The sequence below is a fragment of the Poromitra crassiceps genome (assembly GCF_964638095.1).
Source record: "Poromitra crassiceps genome assembly, chromosome: 17".
Classification (NCBI taxonomy): Eukaryota; Metazoa; Chordata; class Actinopteri; order Beryciformes; family Melamphaidae; genus Poromitra; species Poromitra crassiceps.
This window is the reverse complement of record NC_139635.1, coordinates 27,754,767-27,778,417: the sequence shown is the minus strand read 5'-3', so window position 1 is coordinate 27,778,417 and position 23,651 is coordinate 27,754,767. Positions and strand designations below refer to the sequence as shown.

The following is a 23,651-nucleotide window of genomic DNA, read 5'->3' as shown; positions in this document are numbered from 1 at the left end:
CCTGCCGGTGAAATACCTCGCTGTCAGGTGAAAAGAAATGAGTGCACATGTATTGGAGGAAGCATGTGTAGTCTACACAATGCTCCCCAGATCGGCAGAGGGGGTGGAGCAATGACCGGGACAGCGTCGGGAATTGGCTGAGTAGGCTACCGCTACAATTGGGACAAAATGGGATTGGGGGCAAGGGGGGGAGATTAAAAAAAGAATATGTTTTTCTTGAATAGCCTAAATCGCAGTTTGATCGAATCAAACCGTGAACCATGTGTTGCGTATCGAAACACATCATTAGATAGTAGATCATACGTTCGGGTGTGTGTGTGTGTGTGTGTGTGTGTGTGTGTGTGTGTGTGTGCATGAATGAGTGAGTGAGTGAGTTATCCATCTAGCTGGCGTTTCCCATGGCGGTTCCCTTCGCAGTTGGCTTTCGGTTTGAGTTGGCTTTAGGTGTATCGATGCCTGGCAGAGATCTGCACTCTACTGAGTGTCACTTTTCTAGTTTATACTAGAATGTTATAGTAACTATTAAAGAGCTAGTAGAATCAGGTTTAAGATGGAATGGATTTTTTTAAATAAATGAGGATATGGTTTAAAAAAACTTTAAAACCAAGTCTTTAATCATCTTCATAAGCATGACGGTCTGAACATCACACATTGTTTTATTCAGGTCAAACCATGAACTAATGTTCCCAAACAGTTGCTATGACATTCTCAGTTTCTATGTTGAGCAACCTGGAGTGGAAAGTGTGTGTGTGTGTGTGTGTGTGTGTGTGTGTGTGTGTGTGTGTGTGTGTGTGTGTGTGTGTGTGTGTGTGTGTGTGTGTGTGTGTGTGTGTGTGTGTGTGTGTGTGTGTGTGTGTGTGTGTGCGTGCGCGCGCGTGCGTGCGTGCGCGTGCGTGTGTGTGTGTGTGTGTGTGTGTGTGTGTGTGTGTGTATGTATGTTACTATAGTGTTTACCTGTATGTGAGAGTGGCAGTGTTGCTGCTGGAGCCTCACAGACAAACCTCTGCAGAGTCTGCTCCTCTCTCTCCTCCTTCCTTCCTCTCTCCTGTTTTATCCTTCTAACCTTTCCTCATCTCTCTCCTCTCCTCTCTCTTCTCCTCTCCCTTGCTCTCTCTCCTCCTCTCCCCTCATCTCCTCTCCCCTCACCTCCTCTCCCCTCCTCTCCTCTCCCCTCACCTCCCCTCTCCTCCCCTCTCTCTCTTCTCCCCCCACTATACTTGATGTGTATAAGGAAGAAGGGGAGTGGGGGTTTAAGAACTGTAGTCTAAATGAGAAGGGAAATGAGAGAGAGAGAGAGAGAGAGAGAGATAATGAAAGAAACAACATACTGCAGGAAGAAGAGAAATAAAGCAGACAGACAGAGATACAGACAGACAGAGATACAGACAGACGGACAGACAGAGATACAGACAGACAGGCAGGCAGGCAGACAGAGATACAGACAGACAGACAGACAGACAGACAGACAGACAGACAGACAGACAGACAGACAGACAGACAGACAGACAGACAGACAGGCAGACAGACAGACAGACAGACAGACAGGCAGACAGACAGACAGACAGACAGAGATGCAGACAGACAGACAGACAGAGAGAGAGACAGACAGACGGACAGTATGCTCCCTATTTAGTGTGATAGTGATTATCCTCTCCCTTCTCCTCCTGCTTCACTGAGAAATAATGTCTTGAATAACCTTCAACACGCTCACGACTCAATGAACCCCCGACACACACACACACACACACACACACACACACACACACACACACATACACACACACACACACACACACACACACACACACACACATTTTATCCTTCTTGTTCCCATTTGAAGCAGTCGTTGTATGGATTATAGCCCCTCTCATGCTTGGCACCGCACTCAGCGGCCGAGATATATTATCATATTAGTGGAGAATGATGTAATGCATGCATTTCAAGACGTTTGTCCTTCGCACACCCTCTGTCCCTCTGCAGATGATGTCACTGGCTCTGTGTCTTGGAGGGAGAGAAATTGTCAGGGGGTCTTTTTTGTTTGTTTTACGATGTCGCCATCTTGTGGTGGAAAAGTGTAATCGATTCGTGAGCGGAGAGGGAAGGTTGGGTGAGTGAGTTGAGCTGTAGGCAATTTTTTTTTTTATGAAGTTTTTACAAGAGGTGTTAACACTAACCACTGGGTAATGTGGTTCATGATGGATGTCTTTACTATTACTGCACTATGTTGGTCCATTGGGTCATTGAGAAAAGAAAGGAGACAGAGGCGGACGACCCTAACTGTGTTCTAATAAAAGGCCAATATCAGTTCAGTATATCGGCCTATATCCTAGTCATTTATATATATTTGGGTTAGACTGTTATAGCATTCAATCTACTATTGTTGCTGCAACAACTGGAGAGCTGCGAACCCTGGTGGAAGCACAAGACGTGTGGAAGGTCCGACATCGTGCTCGCAGTGAGTGAGTAGGCCTACTATATTATAAAAAAGGGGGAAAAGAGCACTGACAAAATAATACAAGTATTAAAGAGAAACAGCTTGAGTAGTAAATAAAGTGCTGTTTATTGTTTGTATATGAGCAAAGTGCCAATTTTGTTATTTTGGTATAAATAAGAAATACATACCATATGAATAGTCACCCTGAGTATACTTTGCTTTGTAACAGACTATCCAAACTCAAATCCTATTATTAACCCTAACAAGACATTGAATATCTATTGACAACACTATTGTATTTGAAACTCAGAAGACTTGACACAATAAGTTGAGCATCAGCATTGGACTATCCAAATAAACTGACCAAATGGAGTGGTGAAAGTCATGAAGTCATCAAGACATTACAGATGAAGGATGGGTCTGTTTGAATTCGATACATAAACAAATAAAATGCTGTAGGTGACGTTTGATTAATCCTTTCAAAATGCTAACTCCTAGACAGCTATCAAATACAAATGTAGGCTACTGTATAAAAACTACAGAAGCTTTGGGATTGTATAGGCTATGAGAACATGTACAACTAAGTCAGTCAAGTCAAGTTTATTTGTATAGCCCTAATTCATGTCCCAGAGGGCTTCACAGAAAATATGTCTAGCTAATTCTAGCTGACACAACAGTAGCAAATAACAGTAGTAATGATAACATATTGAACAATTGATAGAGAAATGCAGAAAATATAGAAATATAGGATAGAGCAGAGGAGAGAGCAGGAGAAGGGATAACATGGCCACGCTTTAAAAAGTGACAGGACTAATCTATCCCATTATATTGATGGGTGTACGTTTTCTGTTGAAATACTGGATATGTCCAAATATATGTCCAAAGAGTGCAAATGCTCTGTGCTTTGCACAGTGGGCTATACACTAAAAAACTACAGAATCTTTCTCACCTTGCTGATTATTAACATGACCCATAGAAGAGAGCACAAAGAGCAACACAATACAATTCAGGCATTCACATTTCACTCAGATTACCTCTTTCTTCTTCTTAATGCAGAAGCCCACTACAAATAAATTCTTTCATTCTGTCAACCCCATAATGGGATCTGCCATAGGCAAGTTTTTAAAATCAACATTAAAATTATTTTACAATTTAAAAGACACAACCAAAACCACAAGCCCAAACTCGTCCACCCTCCCCTTCCCCACAGATAGTAGATAGATGGATGTGTTGCATTTTGGCATCACATAAATAAATATAATTATTCTCCTAATCCTATAATTAAAAGTTGAAATCAAACTTTGGAAGGCCCCAACTCCCAATTGACACTAAACTTAATACACAAATACAAATTACATTGACTGGCCTAATGGTGGCATTATAATTATATATTGTAATGTTTACTTAACATGGCCAGATGATGCATTTTGGCACGTTCTGGAGTTAGGGTTATGTTAGAGTGGTTAAAAAATACATTAAGTGTCCTGATGAGGGCGCTATATTAAACATTTTAAACATTTCTACCTTTGAAGGGCCATGACAGCTGCACCACCGATCTGATTTTGATGAAACCTGGAGGGATGATGCACCAGTGATTGGCCCAAGGCCTGCCTGCATCATTAGTGGAGAGCAGGGGTGGAGTGCGGCTGTCTGTCACAGAAAACACCATAAATTGCTGTCCACCTTTTATGAAGAAAAAACTTTCCAAAATGAAATAATCAACCAAACAGGCTTACTTCTATGGCTCCTTTAACAAAGTCAAATACATGAAGTGCATGAAGATGGCACTCCTGGCTATAGTGATGACGACATTTAGAGATTGGCTTCTATGTTTTGGATACTAATGTCTCCAGAATGTGAACTAAGTTGCATCCTCCCTCTGTCGGAAGATCATAGGTGTCACTTACCCTGCGGACATGTCCCCTCCACTTTTTGAAATGGGTATTTTGTCGATTGTCAAGCGTCACAAGCGTGATTTCTAACCCCACATAGGATAAGCAATAACCACGCCCTGTGCCCGCCTATGCAGCAGTCAAGCGCCGGGATTGGCCAGGAGCAAGTCTTTTGTCTTCTTCTTTTGACAGCTGGAATCTCCCACACCACAACCACTGGAGGGCACGCAGCCCAGCGATTTCATGAACCAACTGAATAGCTCTATATGTGAACATGTGCTTATCTGGCAAAAGGACTCATTACTAAAGGCTTGCAGCCAATTAAATTAGGCATAGTTTGGTTGCTTAGAAATTGACATATGTCCGTTTGCAAGATGTGCGTCTATATTTCTCATTCTCTCCCCACCTCCTCCCTCCCCCTGCTCTCTTCTCCCCCACACCCCTCCCCCTTCCCCTCTCCTGCTCTCTCCTCTTGCTCCTTCCCCACCTCCTATACCCTCCAACATCTCCCATTCCCTCCCCACCCCATCACTCTCCCCACCCCATCACTCTCTCACATTCCCCCTGCTCTTCCCCCTTCTCCTGCTCTCTCCTCTGCTCTCTCTTCATTTCTATATTTTCTATATTATCAATTGTTCAAATGTTATCTTTATTCTGTATATTCTTGTTACTGTGTGTTAACTAGAATCAGCTAGACATACTTTCTGTGAAGCCCTCTGAGACATGCTTGTGAATTAGGGCTATATAAATAAACTTGACTTGACTTGACTTGACTCTTGAGAACGGCAGCGATTTCGAGAGCGGACATTTAAATTAATTATGGTCACCTACCTTCCTTAGCATAGTAATAATAATAAGCATAATAATTGTAATCTACACAATGTACACAATCTACAAAAACATGCATGTGTTCACGTTCATAGCTCATATAATATAATGTATCATATCGTTAATTTCCTCATATAATATAATGTAGGCTATCATATCGTTAATTTCAAGCTCAATTCATACCCAGAGAAAAGGTACAGCACTGTATAAATGTAACAAGCAATAGGTTTTTAAACATCTTTATTTTAAAAGATGAATAAACCCAGGTGCTTTAGTCCCAAGCTTCAACAAGCAGACATTTTATCTAAAAAATCAAATACAATAAAAAAATACAGTCCAGTTTTTTCTACATTTTTCCCAAGTCCAGTATCCCTGTTCCAGTCCCAACAAAAAACTACAAAAACATGCAATAAAACCATAAATAAAAAGTTGAACACACCACAACCAATAAAGCTAGTTTGCAGAAACAAATTCTCTGCCATTGGCAATGTTTTTTGTCTTTTTCTTTGGTGTTAATTTGTCAGAAGGTCCAATAAATACTCAATAAAACAATAATTTCTGGCAATTTGATATTTGATTGAATTAAATTTCTCTTTAATGTATCCAACTTACTGAAGCCAAAGAGGTTTTATGCTTGTGTATCATAAACAATATTCAGTGTAAAACTCTGCACTGCCTCTTCATAAAAAATAATAATAATAACAAAAACACACAGTGGGCCAAAAACCATAAACGCATCACTCAGTTGTCCAACATGGCAGCATTCCCCAGTCCAAAACCTTTTGGGCCGAAGTTTTTCGCGTAGCAAACTGTTAGAGAGAGAGACACAGAGAAGACAGTGTGAAGTAGGCCACACACACACAACACACACACAATGACTGAGTTACAGTAACGTGTAATTTGTTACTTATGGGTTAGGGTTAAGCATGTAGTTGGAAGCGTTCGGGCATTAATGTAGTCAATGGAAATTTCCTACAAGTATAGTGATACAATCACTATATAGTGATACAATCACTATACTATACACACAAAAACAATGTGTGTGTGTGTGTGTGTGTGTGTGTGTGTGTGTGTGTGTGTGTGTGTGTGTGTGTGTGTGTGTGTGTGTGTGTGTGTGTGTGTGTGTGTGTGTCCCCGCTTTGTTGAGAAGGTTAATGGCCACCACTGCGTCAAGACTCGGAAATTCGGGTGGCAACATTTTCTCAGAGTTTCCGACTTGATCATCCAACTTTTGGAGCGTTCGTGTGAAATTTCCAACTAGGAAATGTGGCTTTTCCGATATATCCGGTGAGCGCACAATAAGAAGACTTGGGTGGCATGCAAGATACCGAATCAGAGAGAGCAGAGAGAGAGCGTGAGATCTGCTGTTGTCTTCGAGGTGGATGTCATGTGAGTGACCAAGGTAACACGCTAAAAATGCAGATAGGAACTCCGCACAAAAGCCCAAGTTAAACAGATACTGCATGTGAGCATGAGAAAAGATCGGCATTCCTGGTCCCATCCATCCTGCGCGCAGTGAGTCACGGCCACTTGGGGAAACAACGCGTTCGGGCATTAGTGTAGTCAATGGAAATTTCCTACAAGTATAGTGATACAATCACTATATAGTGATACAATCACTATACTATACACACAACAAAAACAATGTGTGTGTGTGTGTGTGTGTGTGTGTGTGTGTGTGTGTGTGTGTGTGTGTGTGTGTGTCTGTGTGTGTGTCGGGGGTTCATTGAGTCGCGAGCGTGTTGAAGGTTATTCAAGACATTTCTCAGTGAAGCAGGAGGAGAAGGGAGAGGATAATCACTATCACACTAAATAGGGAGCATACTGTCCGTCCGTCTGTCTGTCTGTCTGTCTGTCTGTCTGTCTGTCTGTCACACACACACTGTGTGTGTGTGTGTGTGTGTGTGTGTGTGTGTGTGTGTGTGTGTGTGTGTGTGTGTACCTTTACAGTACAGCTCTCCATCCTTGTCTGTCACTGTGGACGAATCAAGGCTCTTTCCACACAAGGCACAGCGGAAACAGGTTTTGTGCCAAGGCTACACATACACACAAACACACAAACACACACACAACCACACCATAAATTGTATTACACAATACCTGTTGGCAACAGCATCATCTGAACGTCTATCACTGAAATTATTTTGTTTTGTGTGTGTGTGTGTGTAAATTCTATCTATACCATTGATAAACAGGGTGTAGGGTACGCACATCCAAAAAGACTTATTCAGGTGCTGGATCAAAACTCAAACTGAAGTGAACAAACAAAATACGTTCACACTGTGGTAGCTCCCAGTAAATTTAATGTGATTTTTGAATTTGGTAAATAGGGCCGACTAAATGGGCAAAAATGGCTAATTAGTGGCTAAAATGCCTCAACACAGGTTCAGCACCATGGAGAGCTCCAGGGTGGAGCAGCACTCAGGTGAGCGCAGTCAGTCAGTGAACTCTGGAGCAGTACACGGGTGAAGTTAGCTGAGTTGTAATCAGCCACTGAAGAAGACTATCAAAACCCTGTGGGGAGAGAGAGAGAGGCTACATGCCAACTGTGAGCGAGGCCTGACTAAATGGTCAGTCACACAGGGATTCTGCTAGTTGTTACAAATTTGTGGTGATAAGGGTCGGCCTACTTTTGGGGTTAACTGGATGACATTTTGTTAAAATATATTACAAATTGTATGAGGTATTTTGTATCACCTAAAAAAGGTAATAAAAAGACTGAAAAACATGACATGAAAACATGAAAATTACATCAAAATGTAAAACTATATATAAAAAAGAGAGCAGCAGTGTGTCCTCCTCACCTTGCCGGCTCCCAGCATCTTCTCGGCTGCATACACGGCTTTGGAGCAGCGGGGGCAGCGGTCCGACCCGCCGAACTTCTGCCCGAATTGACTGGGACTGCAGTTAACGGCAGGCGGACGCTGTTTGGACCTGCAACAAGAGGACACGAGTGACTGTGAGGTTCCATCTGTTATTGTGTTCAAATGAGAAAAGGCTTAGCCCCCGTTCACACAGGACGCCGAAGCAACGCTCAACCTAAGCTCTAATAACGCTCTACCTATGCTGAACCCACAAGTTTCCTTTAGGCGTCCTTGTTAACAGGCGAGGCCGTTCACACCACCCGCGCGCGTGCCACGCTGAAGCCTCGCGAAGCCTCACTCACGCCATGCTCAGTTCGGCTGACAGTTCGGCTGGACCTCTCTGCCTCTAGCGACACCTATCTGTAGTAATCAACTCTTTCACCCAGCCAAGGTTGATTGAGCATTTGCCTCATGGCGTAGACAAGGCACTTCCTGTTTAGGCGATTTCTATGTTGACGGTTTCAAACCGTCAGCTGCGTCGAGTCACATGTCCGGGGAGCCACACGCCAGCCGCGCCGGCAGGCTCGCAGCCCTGGGCGAGGGCTTTGGCGCTGTAGCGTGTTTTGCGCATGATCGCTTCATACAGAAGCTATTCCAATGGGTGACATCAAAATGGCCACCGCTTCAACCACCATGGAACCCTGATTTGAATCGAAATGACCGTTCGATCATTCAAGTTCAGTCTTTAGACAGATTTGATTTTGGGGTTTATTTAGCCTACTCTTTAGTCCAATAATGGCTCCAAAACTGATCCCGGCGGTCTAACCCAGTGCGAAGACTTACTCATGATGAGGTTGCAGGTCTACATTGAGTCGAGGAGGGTCTGAGCTCAGCGCCCCGGCTCCTTGCCCGTATCCGTAGCCTTTTGGCCCATATTTGTTGCCGTAGCAGGATTTGCAGTAGATCTCAGATTCATGTTCTGCAACCGTGGTACTGTCCAGTCCCTTCCTGCACCTCACTGCAGATGAAACACAGCACACACACACACACAGAACAAGTGGATAGTACTCAAGTAAAAGTACTCGAGTACATGTAGCCTACTTGAGTAGTCTTGTTGTTGTTGAGGATTTGTACTTCTTAAGTCTTTATATAATGCTATACTTTTACTCTTACTTGAGTAATTTTAATAATAGATTTTCTACTTGAGTAATTTCCTGGACTAGTACTTTTACTTGAGTACTCACTGAAGTAACAATACTTGTACTTGAGTAGGATTTGTTAGTATCCTAACTAACAAATCCTAAATAACTAAACATCATCCATTTAATGTTAGGTTGGGTGAAATGCTTCCTGTTGTTCAGGCTCTTCAGAGTGGCACGGTGGACTATCAGAAGCTAATAAAAGCTCCCACCTACCTAGCTTTGTCAGTCAACAGTGGCGTTGCGTTAGTCAGATGTCTTGTGTTGTTATTTCTGGGAGACGAGGAGAGAGCTGGTCGAAGGTTTGGGTAAGATGAACACTTAACAGATGGATGAGCTCATCTCCCTGCAGGACAATCTACCAGTCAGCAGACTCTCATGCATCCAGGCCCAGATAGGGAGTGACTGAGGTAGCGAACCATCTCCGTCCCCTGGCTCAGCCGCTCTGGAGCTGTGAGCTCTGCTTAAAAGCCTTGGCTCCATCACAAGACAACCACAACCAGACCAGAAGGTCAGCAGGTCCAGCCAAGCCAGAGTAAAGCACCAGAACCATTATAAGAAAACTATGGAAGCCCTGAGAGTCTGATCTTAGAGGGAAACCAAAGTACCAAAAGTTACCAAAGAACCAAAGTTTAAAAAGAGATACGTGCTGTTGGTGCTTTTATAGGCTGCTCTGCTCATTTCCTCCACTGTCTCCTCCGTTCGTCCACTACACCCGCTGCAGAGCTGAGCGTTCTGGAAGGTGGATCCCTCTCTGTGGGGCCCATAAGGTTTCTAATGTTCCTAATGAGGTTTGCACAGAGACATTTCCTTGTTCTCACCGAGGGTCTAATTGTGAACAAACACAGACATCCTGCATCTAAACGAGCTAATTTGCTGAATTTAATATTCAATGTGTTTTCTTATTGTTGACTTGACACTAAATTCTTTTCGTTTTGTGTCATAATTCTGGAACCTTGGGTTAGTGTTCGACTTAATCCAACTGTGGAGTGCGTTCATGTAAACTTCGAAGCAGGAAATAATTTTTTCCGATATAACCATGTATCCGATACACATCATACTATAAAAGCAAGGAATCTCTGTATGTGAGTGAGTGTGTGTGTGTCCGCAATCTCGAGAAACATTCGTCCGATTCAACAGTAGTGAAAGTTGTACTAAATACTGTTTATTAGCACTTTTGTCTTATCTAATGTGTGTCTCATTAAAGCCCCATTCAGTAAGTTTTCCAAGCGCCCTCTGCGTGCATTAGTATCGATAACGATATCGCCGTTCAAAGTCAACAAAACACAGCGCCAGAAAGCTCTATGTACATGTTGTGACATCGGGTACTCACCACGTGATGAAATAATAATCCATAGTTCCGTGAAACATCATTTTCGTAGCAAATCCGAATCGAGTTACTTCCTTGTTTTCATGAACACAGCGCTTCCGCTGTACAGCGCATGCGCGCATGCTTTTCTTTTTTCTTTTTTCTTGCTACGGGACGTGGCAGACAAACTGCTTAGTCCCAGTGCTGGCCAATGGAGGGCGGTGTGGGATAAATAAAGACGAGGGTCTCCCTATTCCAAGTCAATCTACCATGTCCTGTGACTAAAAAGCTGATATATTACAGTAAAAAATGTCAAAAATCTTACTGATTGGGGCTTTAAATCAGTCATACACACAATACTGTCTAGCTTCTATCTGCCACAAAATGAGTTGTTATCAACTGGTATTGCTAACAATGGTTAGCCTGGCTGGAGCTAACCCTGGCTGGTTTCCCCACTGTTTCACTGGAATGCAGTCATCTCAGGTGTGATGTCATCAACTGGGATATTCCTAGTTCCCAATACAAATGGCATGCGCCATTAGTTTGTGGATAGCTCGCCATGACTCTCTGTAGTGACGTGAGAGGTGTAACAGTTTGGACAGTGAACTCACTGCAGATGAAGCAGGTCTTATGGTATCTCCTTCCGTACACCGGCTTCTCACAGGCGGGACACTTGTTACCATGGGCGGTTTCAGACCCTTTTTGGGTGGGCTGAAGCCCACCCTGGGATAGTCTCAGCCGACCCTGGAAGATAGAGGGTAAAAAAAAACAATTTTTTTTTTTGCATGCAACATACAACCTTCATTTTGAAAATATGGTTAGGTCTAGAGGAAGTTACTCATCTACACTCCTGGAAAATTGATCACCCATGAAGTGTTCTATTTCTGCTTGAAAGCCTCAGACTGACAACAGAGACCACCAGCAAGCCAAGGTAGATTAAGTATCTTTTCTATAGTGAGTAAGGTGTTAAACAGCATGATCATTGAGTTGGTTGAAAAACGTCTTTATTTTAAGTTATATTTTGTAAATGAACTTCTTCATTAGTCAACCAGAGTTGACTATGAAGTGAATGGGGGCAACATCATGCATCTAATGCAGGGGTGCCCAAATTCTTTCCCATGAAGGGCCAAAACTCAATCTGGGTGGAGGGCCGACGGCCAAAAATAAACGTTGTGGAATTACATTAAAATGTATTGTGTTTTATAGAAAATTAACATTCTAAATCTAAAATAACATTTCAATATAATAATCTACGTTTGGTAATTGTAATAATTTGCAATTGGTTATATATATAAAAAAAAACATCTGCATTTGTGGGGATCAGTAAACACAGTTAAAAACAGTTGTATTTTCCACATTTGTAATCAAGAGAGAAATTTGACTTAATTCACAACTTGAAAAATCCTCAAGGTACTTTGAAAAGTATCTTTTGTAAACAATTTGCCATGACAATTTGCAGGGATGCAATCTCAGGAGTGAACACAGTATCCACAGCCACATTCAGACACTGTTTCACAAAGTCACCACATGAAAAAGCTCGTCCACCCTTTGCAATCAGTGCAGATATCTGCTAACTTGCCCGAGTTGCATTCTGGATAAAAAATCAAAAAAAAAAAGGGGGAAAAAAATCCCCAAATCCGTGGCGGGCCAAAACAAACAGACCGCGGGCCCCAAATTGGTCAGCACTGATCTAATGTATTGGGTACCTGTGATCATCATTGTGGGGCTACTGAGCTGAGGTGTAAACTAGGCTACTAGTGCTAAGCTGTTTGTTAATAGGCCTGTTGATATGCAGAGATGCACACTAGCATGATGCTAAGTGGCCAGCCATTTTGCTAATGTGTTAAATCGTAGCCTATGTTTAGAATAGCCACTGATATGCCTGTTGCAGTGTTGCTTGCTATGTGTGAAGGTTAGCTTTATCCATGGTTGCCATACAGTTTATAACTTTAACTTCTTTGGTACCTACCTGGTAATTTTGTGTGGAGGTGGAGAACCAAGGAACTGGGAGAATTGGCTGTAGGTGCAGGAAAACAAGAGAAGCAACAAGCAATAAGGCAGTAAAGCAATAAGACAAGCCAAAGACAGTGACATATTCACTGCACATAGGTGCAAATGGCATGGACATACTTTAAACATAATTAAACATAATTAACATTCTGTTTGCACAGGTGCAAATAGCATATACCTAATTAAACATTAGACATACGTAATAGTAGCAGCTACAGTACAGTACAGTACAGCTACTACACTATTTGTGTATGTTAAGGAGTCTCGTGGCCTGCGGGAAGAAACTGTCCCTCAAGCGATTCGTGCGTGCTTTTGGTGACATGGGTGACATTCTGCCAAATGGTTCGATAAAAAACATATAAACACGAAAACATAAATACTGTAGGCTACATACAGTACAACACAAAAGGTTGTTATTTACCCTTTGTCGCCACCTGAGCCCTATACCACGAATGTTCTATAAGAAGATCCAGGATCTGTTCCTTTCGATTGTAGATAACTTGTACCACGAACCTCGGTTGCCACTCGTTTAGTGGAACCAGGTTTTTCTAATCAAGCTGAGAGCTTGTGCACATGAAAATGCCCGTGCACTGGAGCTCGTGCCCGCAAAAGAGGCGTGGTTTTTAACAACTGCCAATCACAATGCAATATGGACTGCTCCAACTTCTATAGCGCCAGACACGCCTATTTCCTCATTCATTGAAACCGCAAATAAAAATCTGCGTTGGATATTATTAGTCTGTACCTGAATGACTGTCTAAAGTTACCACTTTTATCCACACCAGTAATTTCTTTGAAGAGCGGTTTCTGCCTCCATGTAGGCTATCTACAGCAGCTCAATTCACCCTCTCAATAAACTCAAAACCGGCATGTCTTTTGTGGAAGCAATGTGTAATCTATCTCAGTCCAAAATCCGTATGTATAGACCATTAAGGCTCAATGAATAATAATGATCTCATGATGTGTTTAGTCGCACTGATTGAATAATTCCTATAGGCTAATCAATAAAAAAAAGAATGATAAAATAAAAAAAATGCTTCTGAACTGAATCGACACGGTACGTGCGGGCATAGATTTCATTTATAAAAAATAGCCTATTTTGTGGTCACATATATAGGCTATTGTCAGCAGAGTCGCATATCTCCATATTTCATATAATGATGGTGGAAATATGAAGTTCAATCACATCATACAGGCTAAAAGCAACACAGTTGCAGCTGCAAAATGCAGGAGTAGCCTAGATATGAATCATCTTAATATGGGATCGCCTGTGTGCAGGTGATCCCATATTAAATTGCTTAGATGTAGTAGGCTATTCTAGCATGTATGACCATTTCAATTCCAACCCAATGTCAGTCTCAGCTCCGTTGCGCACATGGCACCGTGCGCTTTGGAGACGTTTATGTAACCTTTTAATGCCGGTTTAGTGATATTTCTCCACTCACTATTCAGCTGCAATCGATCGGCGGGGTCAAACAACATATCTAGGCTACTTGAGAGCACAAAAATGAATATATAAAAACATATTCCAAAGTGGTAAGTAGGGCTTAATTTAAATGTAGCCTGCAACAAGTGCAAGGCTTTACAGTAGCCCTTGATTAATTCTGTACGAGAAAGCGACCACTGCTCCTGGCCTGCCCCTCGGAGGAAAGGACATGCCTGGATGGGTTAAATGCAGAGGACACTTTTCACCGGCCACCGTCAGCATGAGTGTGTTGTGGCAGCATGCATGTATTGTGGTGTTCGTGTGACAATAAAAGATGGGCTTGTCCGTTACGAGAGAGGAGCCTTTTTTTTCCTTTTTTCTTTTTCTGAATGATCAAATGGATCCTGCCGGTCGCGAAACACTCTCTCTCCTCAAAGCCCCCCTTACAATTCGTGCTCCTTCCTCGATGGGAAACTCGTCCAGAAAGGGGTTGGCCATTTTTCCAAACTGCTGATTCGATTGGTTCGTGGGCGGTGCCTTTTAAGGTCTAATCTTATCCTTGCAACTTAACCTGCTGCGGACCAGGTTAAGTGTGAAGCATAAGTTGCTATGGAAATATATGTCGGTAAGAAGTTAACTAGCTTCGTAGCACGGCCAAACCAGGGTTAAACCTGAAGTTACCTCGCTAAACCACTAATCGAGCTTCGTGGTACAGGGCTCTGGTGAGTAAATATATATGTAACTAAAACCATTAAAATTGACAACCGGTCTGCAACTTTTTTCCCCATGTATCTACTGGTCCTTGGCACAAAAAAGGTTGGGAACCCCTGGTTTAACTGACCTGGGCAACCCCTATGGCTGCTGGGTTCTACACGCTTGCTTGACACTGATAGGGCTACAAACGAGCGTCATCATGGTCACGTTTGTTTGTTTTGCGCCCCCCCAATCCCCTGCCCCCTGGGAGGGGGCCCCTAATCTATATCCTGCTTAGGGCCCCCAGATGGATAGGGTCGGCCCTGCTTAGAATCCATCACAAATATTCATCTTAACAATTCCACTTTTAAAGGGTAACAGTTAACATGTACATATGTGTAAAAGCTGTAAGCTTCATACTAGATTTGTACTTTACAGACAAAAGTAATCAATCAACAATACGTTCCAATTCAACTTTTCTTTCAGTCATTAACTTCCCATTTCTTTTAGGCTGAGGTGATTTTGTTGCTCCTCTCTATGGCACAAATGCGACATTCAAGGTCACAGTGACCTTGACCTTTGACCTTTGACCACCAAAATCTAATCAGATCATCCTTGAGTCTAAGTCGATGTTTGAGGCAAATTTGATGAAATTCCGTCAAGGCATTCCTCATCGCGTTAACGAACATCGGACGGACAGATGGACGGACGGACGGACGGACAACCCAGGTCCATAATGCCTCCGGCCTGGCTATCGCCGGCGGAGGCATAAAAATTCACCAGAATTATGCAAAATCATATTTTTCCAAACTTATTGCTGTAGTATAACCAGCGAGAGCCCATTGATGTGTGACATGATTTTGGTGAAGCTACATTGTATGAGAATTAAGTTATTGAATGATTTCCCCAATAGAAATTCACCAGAATTCTGCAAAATGATATTTTTCCAAACTTAGCGGTGTAGTATAACCAGCAGGTGGCCATTGATGTGTGACGTGATTTTGGTGACACTACATTGTATGAGAGTGACGTTATTGAATGATCTCTCCAATAAGAATTCACCAGAATTATGCAAAATCATATTTTCCCAAAATTATTGGTGTAGTATAACCAGCAGGAGCCCATTGATGTGTGACATTTTGGTGACACTACATTGTATGAGAGCGAGGTTATTGAATGATCGCTCCAATAGAAATTCACCAGAATTATGCAAAATCATATTCTTGCAAAATTATTGGTGTAGTATAACCAGCAGGAGCCCATTGATGTGTGACATGATTTTGGTGACACTACACTGTATGAGAGCGAGGTTATTGAATGATCTCTCCAATAAGAATTCACCAGAATTATGCAAAATCATATTTTCCCAAAATTATTGGTGTAGTATAACCAGCAGGAGCCCATTGATGTGTGACATGATTTTAGTGAAGCTACATTGTATGAGAGCAAGGTTATTGAATGATTTCCCCAATAAAGATTCACCAAAATTATGCAAAATTATATTTTTCCAACCTTATTGCTGTAGTATAACCAGCAGGAGATAATTGATGTGTGACTTGATTTTGGTGAAGCTACATTGTATGAGAGTGAAGTTATTGAATGATTTCCTCAATAATAAAAAAAAGTGAGAGGTTCAACCCTATTTTTACTGGAGTAACAATGAGCACACACATAGCACACGTAAACAGCAGAATACACATTAGGACAAATAAATGAAAAAAAGAATCGATTTTCATATTCCTATCCCACCTGTGCGAGATCCGTGTTTGCTATGGTGCTGGCGGGCTCTCTCTGCCTCTCCAGGTCCTGCTGGTAGGTCTGTCTGCTCTGCTCCTCCAAGTTGTGCTGCTCCTGCTCTGCCAGCAGTTGCTGCTGTTCGAAAAGATAGGCCTGGGGGGGGGCAGGGGTGAAAGGAGGTGAGAGATTCAAGATTCAAGATTCAAGATTCAAGATTCAAGATTTTTATTGTCACTCCGTAGTACAAGTATCACGTGTGAAATTCTTGTGCTTTACACTCCGTTACAACATTGTGCAAAATAACAGGGCATATACAGTAGGTGCAGGAAAACAAGAGAAGCAACAAGCAATAAGGCAGTAAAGCAATAAGACAAGCCAAAGACAGTGACATATTCACTGCACATAGGTGCAAATGGCATGGACATACTTTAAACATAATTAAACATAATTAACATTCTGTTTGCACAGGTGCAAATAGCATATACCTAATTAAACATACAATTAAACATTATACATACGTTATGGTAGCAGCTACAGTACAGTACAGTACAGCTACTACACTATGTGTGTATGTTAAGGAGTCTCGTGGCCTGCGGGAAGAAACTGTCCCTCAAGCGATTTGTGCGTGCTTTTGGTGACATGGGTGACATGGGTGACATTCTGCCAAATGGTTCGATAAAAAACATATAAACACGAAAACATAAATACTGTAGGCTACATACAGTACAACACAAAAGGCTGTTATTTACCCTTTGTCGCCACCTGGTGAGTAAATATATATATACTGTAACTAAAACCATTCAAATTGACAACCGGTCCGCAACTTTTTTCCCCATGTATCTACTGGCCCTTGGCACTAAAAAGGTATGGAACCCCTGGTTTAACTGACCTGGGCAATATGGCTGCTGGGTTCTACACGCTTGCTTGACACTGATAGGGCTACAAACGAGCGTCATCATCGTCACGTTTGTTTGTTTTGCAATAAAAATTCACCAGAATTATGCAAAATCATATTTTTCCAAACTTAGCGGTGTAGTATAACCAGCAGGTGGCCATTGATTTGTGACGTGATTTTGGTGACACTACATTGTATGAGAGTGACGTTATTGAATGATCTCTCCAATAAGAATTTACCAGAATTATGCAAAATCATATTTTCCAAAATTATTGGTGTAGTATAACCACCAGGAGCCCATTGATGTGTGACATGATTTTGGTGACACTATGAGAGCAAGGTTATTGAATGATTTCCCGAATAGAAATTCACCAAAATTATGCAAAATCATATTCTTCCAAACTTATTGGTGTAGTATAACCAGCAGGAGCCCATTGATGTGTGACATGATTTTGGTGACACTACACTGTATGAGAGCAAGGTTATTGAATGATTTCCCCAATAAAGATTCACCAAAATTATGCAAAATTATATTTTTCCAACCTTAGTGGTGTAGTATAACCAGCAGGAGGTCATTGATGTGTGACATGATTTTGGTGAAGCTACATTTCATGAGAGTGAAGTTATTGAATGATTTCCCCAATAAAAATTCACCAGAATTATGCAAAATCATATTTTTCCAAACTTAGTGGTGTAGTATAACCAGCAGGAGGTAATTGATGTGTGACATAATTTTGGTGAAGCTACACTGTACAACAGGGAATTTATTGAATATTTTTGTAATCTGTGTTGCACTTTGTAGACGGTCCCTAAGCACCACGGTGAGGCGAGTGCACCGTGATAGAGAGCACATAGAGACCAATGTTATTTGTCCGGCTCGGAGGATCGCTCATTTAGGTGAAAATGAGGTTGTAGCTCGTTGTCTACCTTACTAAGATGGGAAAGAGGCGTCGTGTGTGCAGTAGCCTACAAACGCTTTGTTTATGAGCTATTGATCCGGGAAGTGCGAATCTGTCAATATATTTCCAACTTTACTGAACTAGAGTAGGGAGAGTTCAAAGTGGGCAGGTTGTCAAGTGAGAGGTTCAACCCTATTTTTACTGGAGTAACAATGAACACACACATAGCACACGTAAACAGCAGAATACACATTAGGACAAATAAATGAAAAAAATAATCGATTTTCATATTCCTATCCCACCTGTGCGATATCCGTGTTTGCTATGGTGCTGGCGGGCTCTCTCTGCCTCTCCAGGTCCTGCTGGTAGGTCTGTCTGCTCTGCTCCTCCAAGTTGCGCTGCTCCTGCTCTGCCAGCAGTTGCTGCTGTTCGAAAAGATAGGCCTGGGGGGGGAGGGGTGAAAGGAGGCGAGATTTTTATTGTCACTCCGTAGTACAAGTATCACGTGTGAAATGCTTGTGCTGTAGACTCCGTTACAACATAGTGCAAAATAACAGGGCATATACAGTAGGTGCAGGAAAACAAGAGAAGCAACAAGCAATAAGGCAGTAAAGCAATAAGACAAGCCAAAGACAGTGACATATTGACTGCACATAGGTGCAAATGGCATGGACATACTTTAAACATAATTAACATTCTGTTTGCACAGGTGCAAATAGCATATACCTAATTCAGTGGTTCCCAACCTTTTTACACCAAGTACCACCTGAGAAAGTAGTTGGCTCTCCAAGTAGCCTACCACCATATGACCGACGTTAAAATACAGTCAATTCAGCTATGCACAGTTCACGCAGGAGGCAAATTTATTCCAAATAACAGTATTTATTGTAAACAAACAATAAATATCAACTGTACAGTGTGTGTGTGTCTCTCTCTCTCTCTCTCTCTCTCTCTCTCTCTCTCTCTCACACACACACACACACACACACACACACACACACACAGCAAATTGGAACATTTTGAACAACATATCAACTATACAGTGTCTCTCTTTCTCTCCCTCCCTCCCTCTCTCTCTCTCTCTCTCTCTCTCTCTCTCTCTCACACACCAATTGATTTTAAAGTTGGGTTTTCATAATTTAAACATTGGGATTCCAGGGATCAAGTACCACCAGCAGGGGGGGGCGCAAGTACCACCTACCTTGAGAAACACTGCCAATAATATTAATAATAATTATTATTATTTCACTTTCACATGTTTGAAAACTACTACTAATGACCACCATGGATTTTGCACACAATCTTTTTTTTTTTTTTTTTTTTTTCCCACAGAGCCTTCTAAGTACCACCAGCAGGGGGCGCAACCGTAGGTTGGGAACCACTGACTAATTAAACATACAATTAAACATTAGACATACATAATGGTAGCAGCTACAGTACAGTACAGTACAGCTACTACACTATTTGTGTATGTTAAGGAGTCTTGTGGCCTGCGGGAAGAAACTGTCCCTCAAGCGATTCGTGCGTGCTTTTGGTGACATGGGTGACATTCTGCCAAATGGTTCGATAAAAAACATATAAACATGAAATTGAGAGCTGTACACCATGTGAAATTATATTAATTAGTTGTATTTATTTAGATGTATTGGAAAATTGGATAGAATAAATCTAAATAGCTGATTTTGAAATTTTTTCATAAATCAGAATTTAAGCATAAAATATGTGTGTAACAAACCTCTGATGATTACAGTATGAATTTCAGAGCAAGTTACAGTTTCTTACCTGCAAGATCTTTGTGAGCTTCTGTGAAAGCATTTCCACCCTGTCATATACCTAGAGAGAAATAATAAAGCTCATTCAAGAATTGCAGTGGCAAATGTTGACACTTTTGAACACAGATGGGGGGGATCACCATCAAAACCAACTATAGAAGACTTTAGAAGGACAAGGCATCAATGTGCCATCACCAGTGGCTCCTGCATTACATTACTGGCTTTCCTTGGGAAGCTAAGCAGGTCTGGCCTAGGATAGTCCTCGGATGGGAGACTGGTGCTGGCAGTGGTGTTGGAGGACCAGTAGGAGGTGCTCTTCCCCTCTGGTCTGATGAATAATCTGGTTTGAGCACCATCCTTCGGATGAGACGTTAAACCGAGGTCCTGACTCTCTGTGATCATTAAAGATCCCATCGGCACTGTTCGCAAGAGTAGGGGTGTAACCCCGGTGCCTTGGCTAAATTCCCAAAACAGGCCTTCCTTCAATCATGGCCACCTAATCATCCCTTGTTACTTAAAGGAACACTCCGCCCATTTTCAACCAGCTTTGTATCATTAGAACATCAGTAGTATATCAGAAAACTGTAAACGGTTTTGAAGTCTGTCATTTAATTTGACAGTTATTGAGTGTTAAAGTGTGGACCAGTGACATCACTGGTCCACACTAACTCAAATTAATAACTCATTAACTCAAATCAACTCTCAATAACTGTCAAACTAGATGAATGATGAATAGTTTGACAGTTATTGAGAGTTGATTTGAGTTAATGAGTTATTAATTTGAGTTAGTGTGGACCAGTGATGTCACTGGTCCACAATTTAACACTCAATAACTGTCAAATTAAATGACAGACTTCAAAACAGTTTACAGTTTTCTGATATACTACTGATGTTCTAATGATACAAAGCTGGTTGAAAATGGGCAGAGTGTTCCTTTAAGGGTCCTCATTCAGTCCTCAACTCTCCATCGTGATAGCTGATGTGTGGTGAGCGTTCTGGCACAAACTGGCTGCCGTGCATCACCCAGATGGGTGCTACACATCGGTCATGGATGAGTTGAGTTCCCTCCCCTGATATGTGAAGCACTTCGAGTGTCTTGAAAGGTGTTATATAAATCCAATCAATTATTATTATTATTATTATCATGGGCCTTGAAGCAAAATAACAACAGTAGTGTAAATATTTCATACTAAACAGTAACTGCTATTGGAAAATTGTATTTCAATCAGGAGAGACTAATTATTTAGTTAACAATGATTTATTTACATGAGCAATGATTTAATATGGGGTACGGGATCCGTACCCCTATCTATCTATCTATCTATCTATCTATCTATCTATCTATCTATCTATCTATCTATCTATCTATCTATCTATCTATCTATCTACTTACCTACCTACCTACCTACCTACCTACCTACCTACCTACCTACCTACCTACCTATCTATCTATCTATCTATCTATCTATCTATCTATCTATCTATCTATCTATCTATCAATAAATTTGGCAATGTGGACTCTGTCTGTTTGTTTGTTTGTTTGTTTGTTTGTTTGTTTGTTTGTTTCAAGAATTCTGGCCGGCGAGGGCCCACAGCTATGTTTTACGTACGATCAGGCTGAAACTTTCAGGCAGTGTAAAGAGCACCTGTGCGGGTGAACTGATAGAGCCGGATCCTTTAATTAGGACACATTAATTGCCCTAATTGCCCTAAGGCTGATTACCCTAAGGCTGAGGCTATAGTTCAGTGATAATGTCATCAGTCAGATGTCAGACAGAGACTATGGCTTCCGCTCCTGGGCTGTGTGCGTGACCTGATGGAGCCAGATTTTTTAATTAGGTGATTGCCCTAATTGTCATCAGTGATGTCATCCGTGATGATGTCATCAGTGATGTCATAGAGCAGGCGAGGGTGCGCCGCGCAGTGGTCATCAGTGATGTCATCATAAGAGCAAGTGAGCCCACACAGCGGCTGAGCTGCAGGGCGGGCGAGAGAGCAAGTGAGCCCGCACAGCAGTTGAGCTGCATGACATTTAAGAATGGAAAATTAGGCAGGACATCGTCTCTCTCTCTTCTTCTTGGATACCAGGACGACAACGAGAAGAAACGGAACCAAGGCCTCTCTGGTCCATTCTTTTTTAAGGTAAGAATATTTTGTCATTTTTTTTAACCTATATATTTTTTATATGCTATTTGATCTATCCCAATGAGCACAAACCGGGATTTGAATGTTGAACTTCTTCTAAGACCTAATTTTGCCCTCTTTTCACCCAGCTAAAATGCGGTTACAACATCAACGTGTCGAAAAACACAATTTGTTTACACATAGTGTAGCGATCCTGAGAGAGTGAGTGGATAAAGCCAGCACGTTGGTCCTTGGCCAACGGGATTGTCCATTTAGCCAACCAGTTAACGTGTTGGGCTTGTAATCCAGAGATCCAGGGTTCTAAACTAGCCTTGACTGTGTCGTGACATTTGTGTCAGAAGTGGGATGATGGGATGGCCGCATGGTCATCGGAGGCGCGGTCGCACTGGGCCGGCGGAAATCGGTTTGCGCGACTCGAGACTAGTCTCTGGAGTATAAGATGAGCCAGGAGTACGGACGAGGGTTCCACGGCCATTTTGCAGGAGGAGGTCTCCTCTCTATTGGCCAAGGGGGCAGTACGCCTCATACCAGAGGCGGAGAAGCACTCAGGGTTCTACCACAGGTATTTCGCTGTGCCCAAGAAAGACGGATCCATGCGGCCCATATGGGACCTCAGGCCTCTGAACAAGACGCTGAGGAAATTGCCCTTTCGCATGTTTACTCTTCCTCGCCTTTTGAACGCGATCAGGCCTCGGGACTTCTTTATTTCCGTCGACTTGAAGGACGCTTTCTTTCACATTCACGTAGTGGAGAGACACAGGAAGTTCGTCCGAGTTTCTTTCCTGGGTGTAGTCTACGAGTTTTCCGTCCTGCCCTTCGGCCTGTCCTTGAGGCCACGGACGTTCACCGTGTGTGAACACGGCGTTGGCCCCCCTCCGCTCGAGGGGGATACTCGTCTATGTTTACCTCAACGACGCGCTCATAGCGGTAGACTCGAGGGACCTTGCCATCGCGCACATCAAAGTGGTGACGGACCACATGCAGGCCGTGGGGTTCTTAATAAACTGGCAGAAGAGCTCCCTTGTCCCGGGGCAGGTTGCAACCTTCCTGGGACTGGAGCTGAATTCCCTGTCCATGCGGGTACGCCTCACTGCAGTGAGGCAGAGACGCGTTTTGGAGGCAGCAGGGGCCCTGCGCCAGGGGCGCACGGTCTCGGTGCATCAATGCTCAGTAATGCCGGGGCTCATGGCCGCGGCAGCCGCCGTGATCCCCCTCGGCAGGGGCTGTTTTAGACCCTTTTTGGGTGGGCTTCAGCACATTAATTTAATGTGTAACATACACATTAAATTGATATGGATGGATCTATACCTCTTATTATACTATAAATACTCTGGTTGGTTGGTTGGTTGTTATATTTGCCTTTTGGTTGACAGCACAAAGAGGGAGAGAAGAGGATAGTGAGGGAGAGGAGGAGAGAGAGCACGATGGAGTTGGCACAGAAAGAGAGAGAGCAGGTGAGAAGTAGTCAAGACCCAGAATATCTTTATTGTCAGATTTGATTTTGAATTCCATGAGTATCTGTATTGTATCACAGTTAACACGAGACTGACTCAAAATAGTATTTTTCTGCATTATCTAACAGTGTTAAGTTCTTGTACATTACATAAT

The 23,651-nt window shown here is 42.4% G+C and overlaps 1 protein-coding gene across 2 annotated transcripts in view; it reads right to left on the bottom strand.

Moving 5' to 3' along the window:
* Positions 1-5,377: 5,377 nt before the first annotated feature.
* The window catches only part of LOC310791782 (uncharacterized protein), a 134,980-nt gene continuing 116,706 nt past the window's right edge, over positions 5,378-23,651 (bottom strand). For both annotated transcript variants that reach the window (XM_083653446.1, XM_083653447.1), the window contains 9 exons: positions 19,909-19,959; positions 18,429-18,569; positions 16,345-16,485; positions 12,436-12,483; positions 11,078-11,210; positions 8,802-8,976; positions 7,959-8,088; positions 7,097-7,190; positions 5,378-5,963 (listed from right to left, as the gene is read on the bottom strand). In XM_083653446.1, the coding sequence (XP_083509572.1) occupies positions 5,896-5,963; positions 7,097-7,190; positions 7,959-8,088; positions 8,802-8,976; positions 11,078-11,210; positions 12,436-12,483; positions 16,345-16,485; positions 18,429-18,569; positions 19,909-19,959 (981 nt within the window). In that variant the 3' untranslated portion in view covers positions 5,378-5,895. The remainder of the gene's footprint in view (positions 5,964-7,096; positions 7,191-7,958; positions 8,089-8,801; positions 8,977-11,077; positions 11,211-12,435; positions 12,484-16,344; positions 16,486-18,428; positions 18,570-19,908; positions 19,960-23,651) is intronic.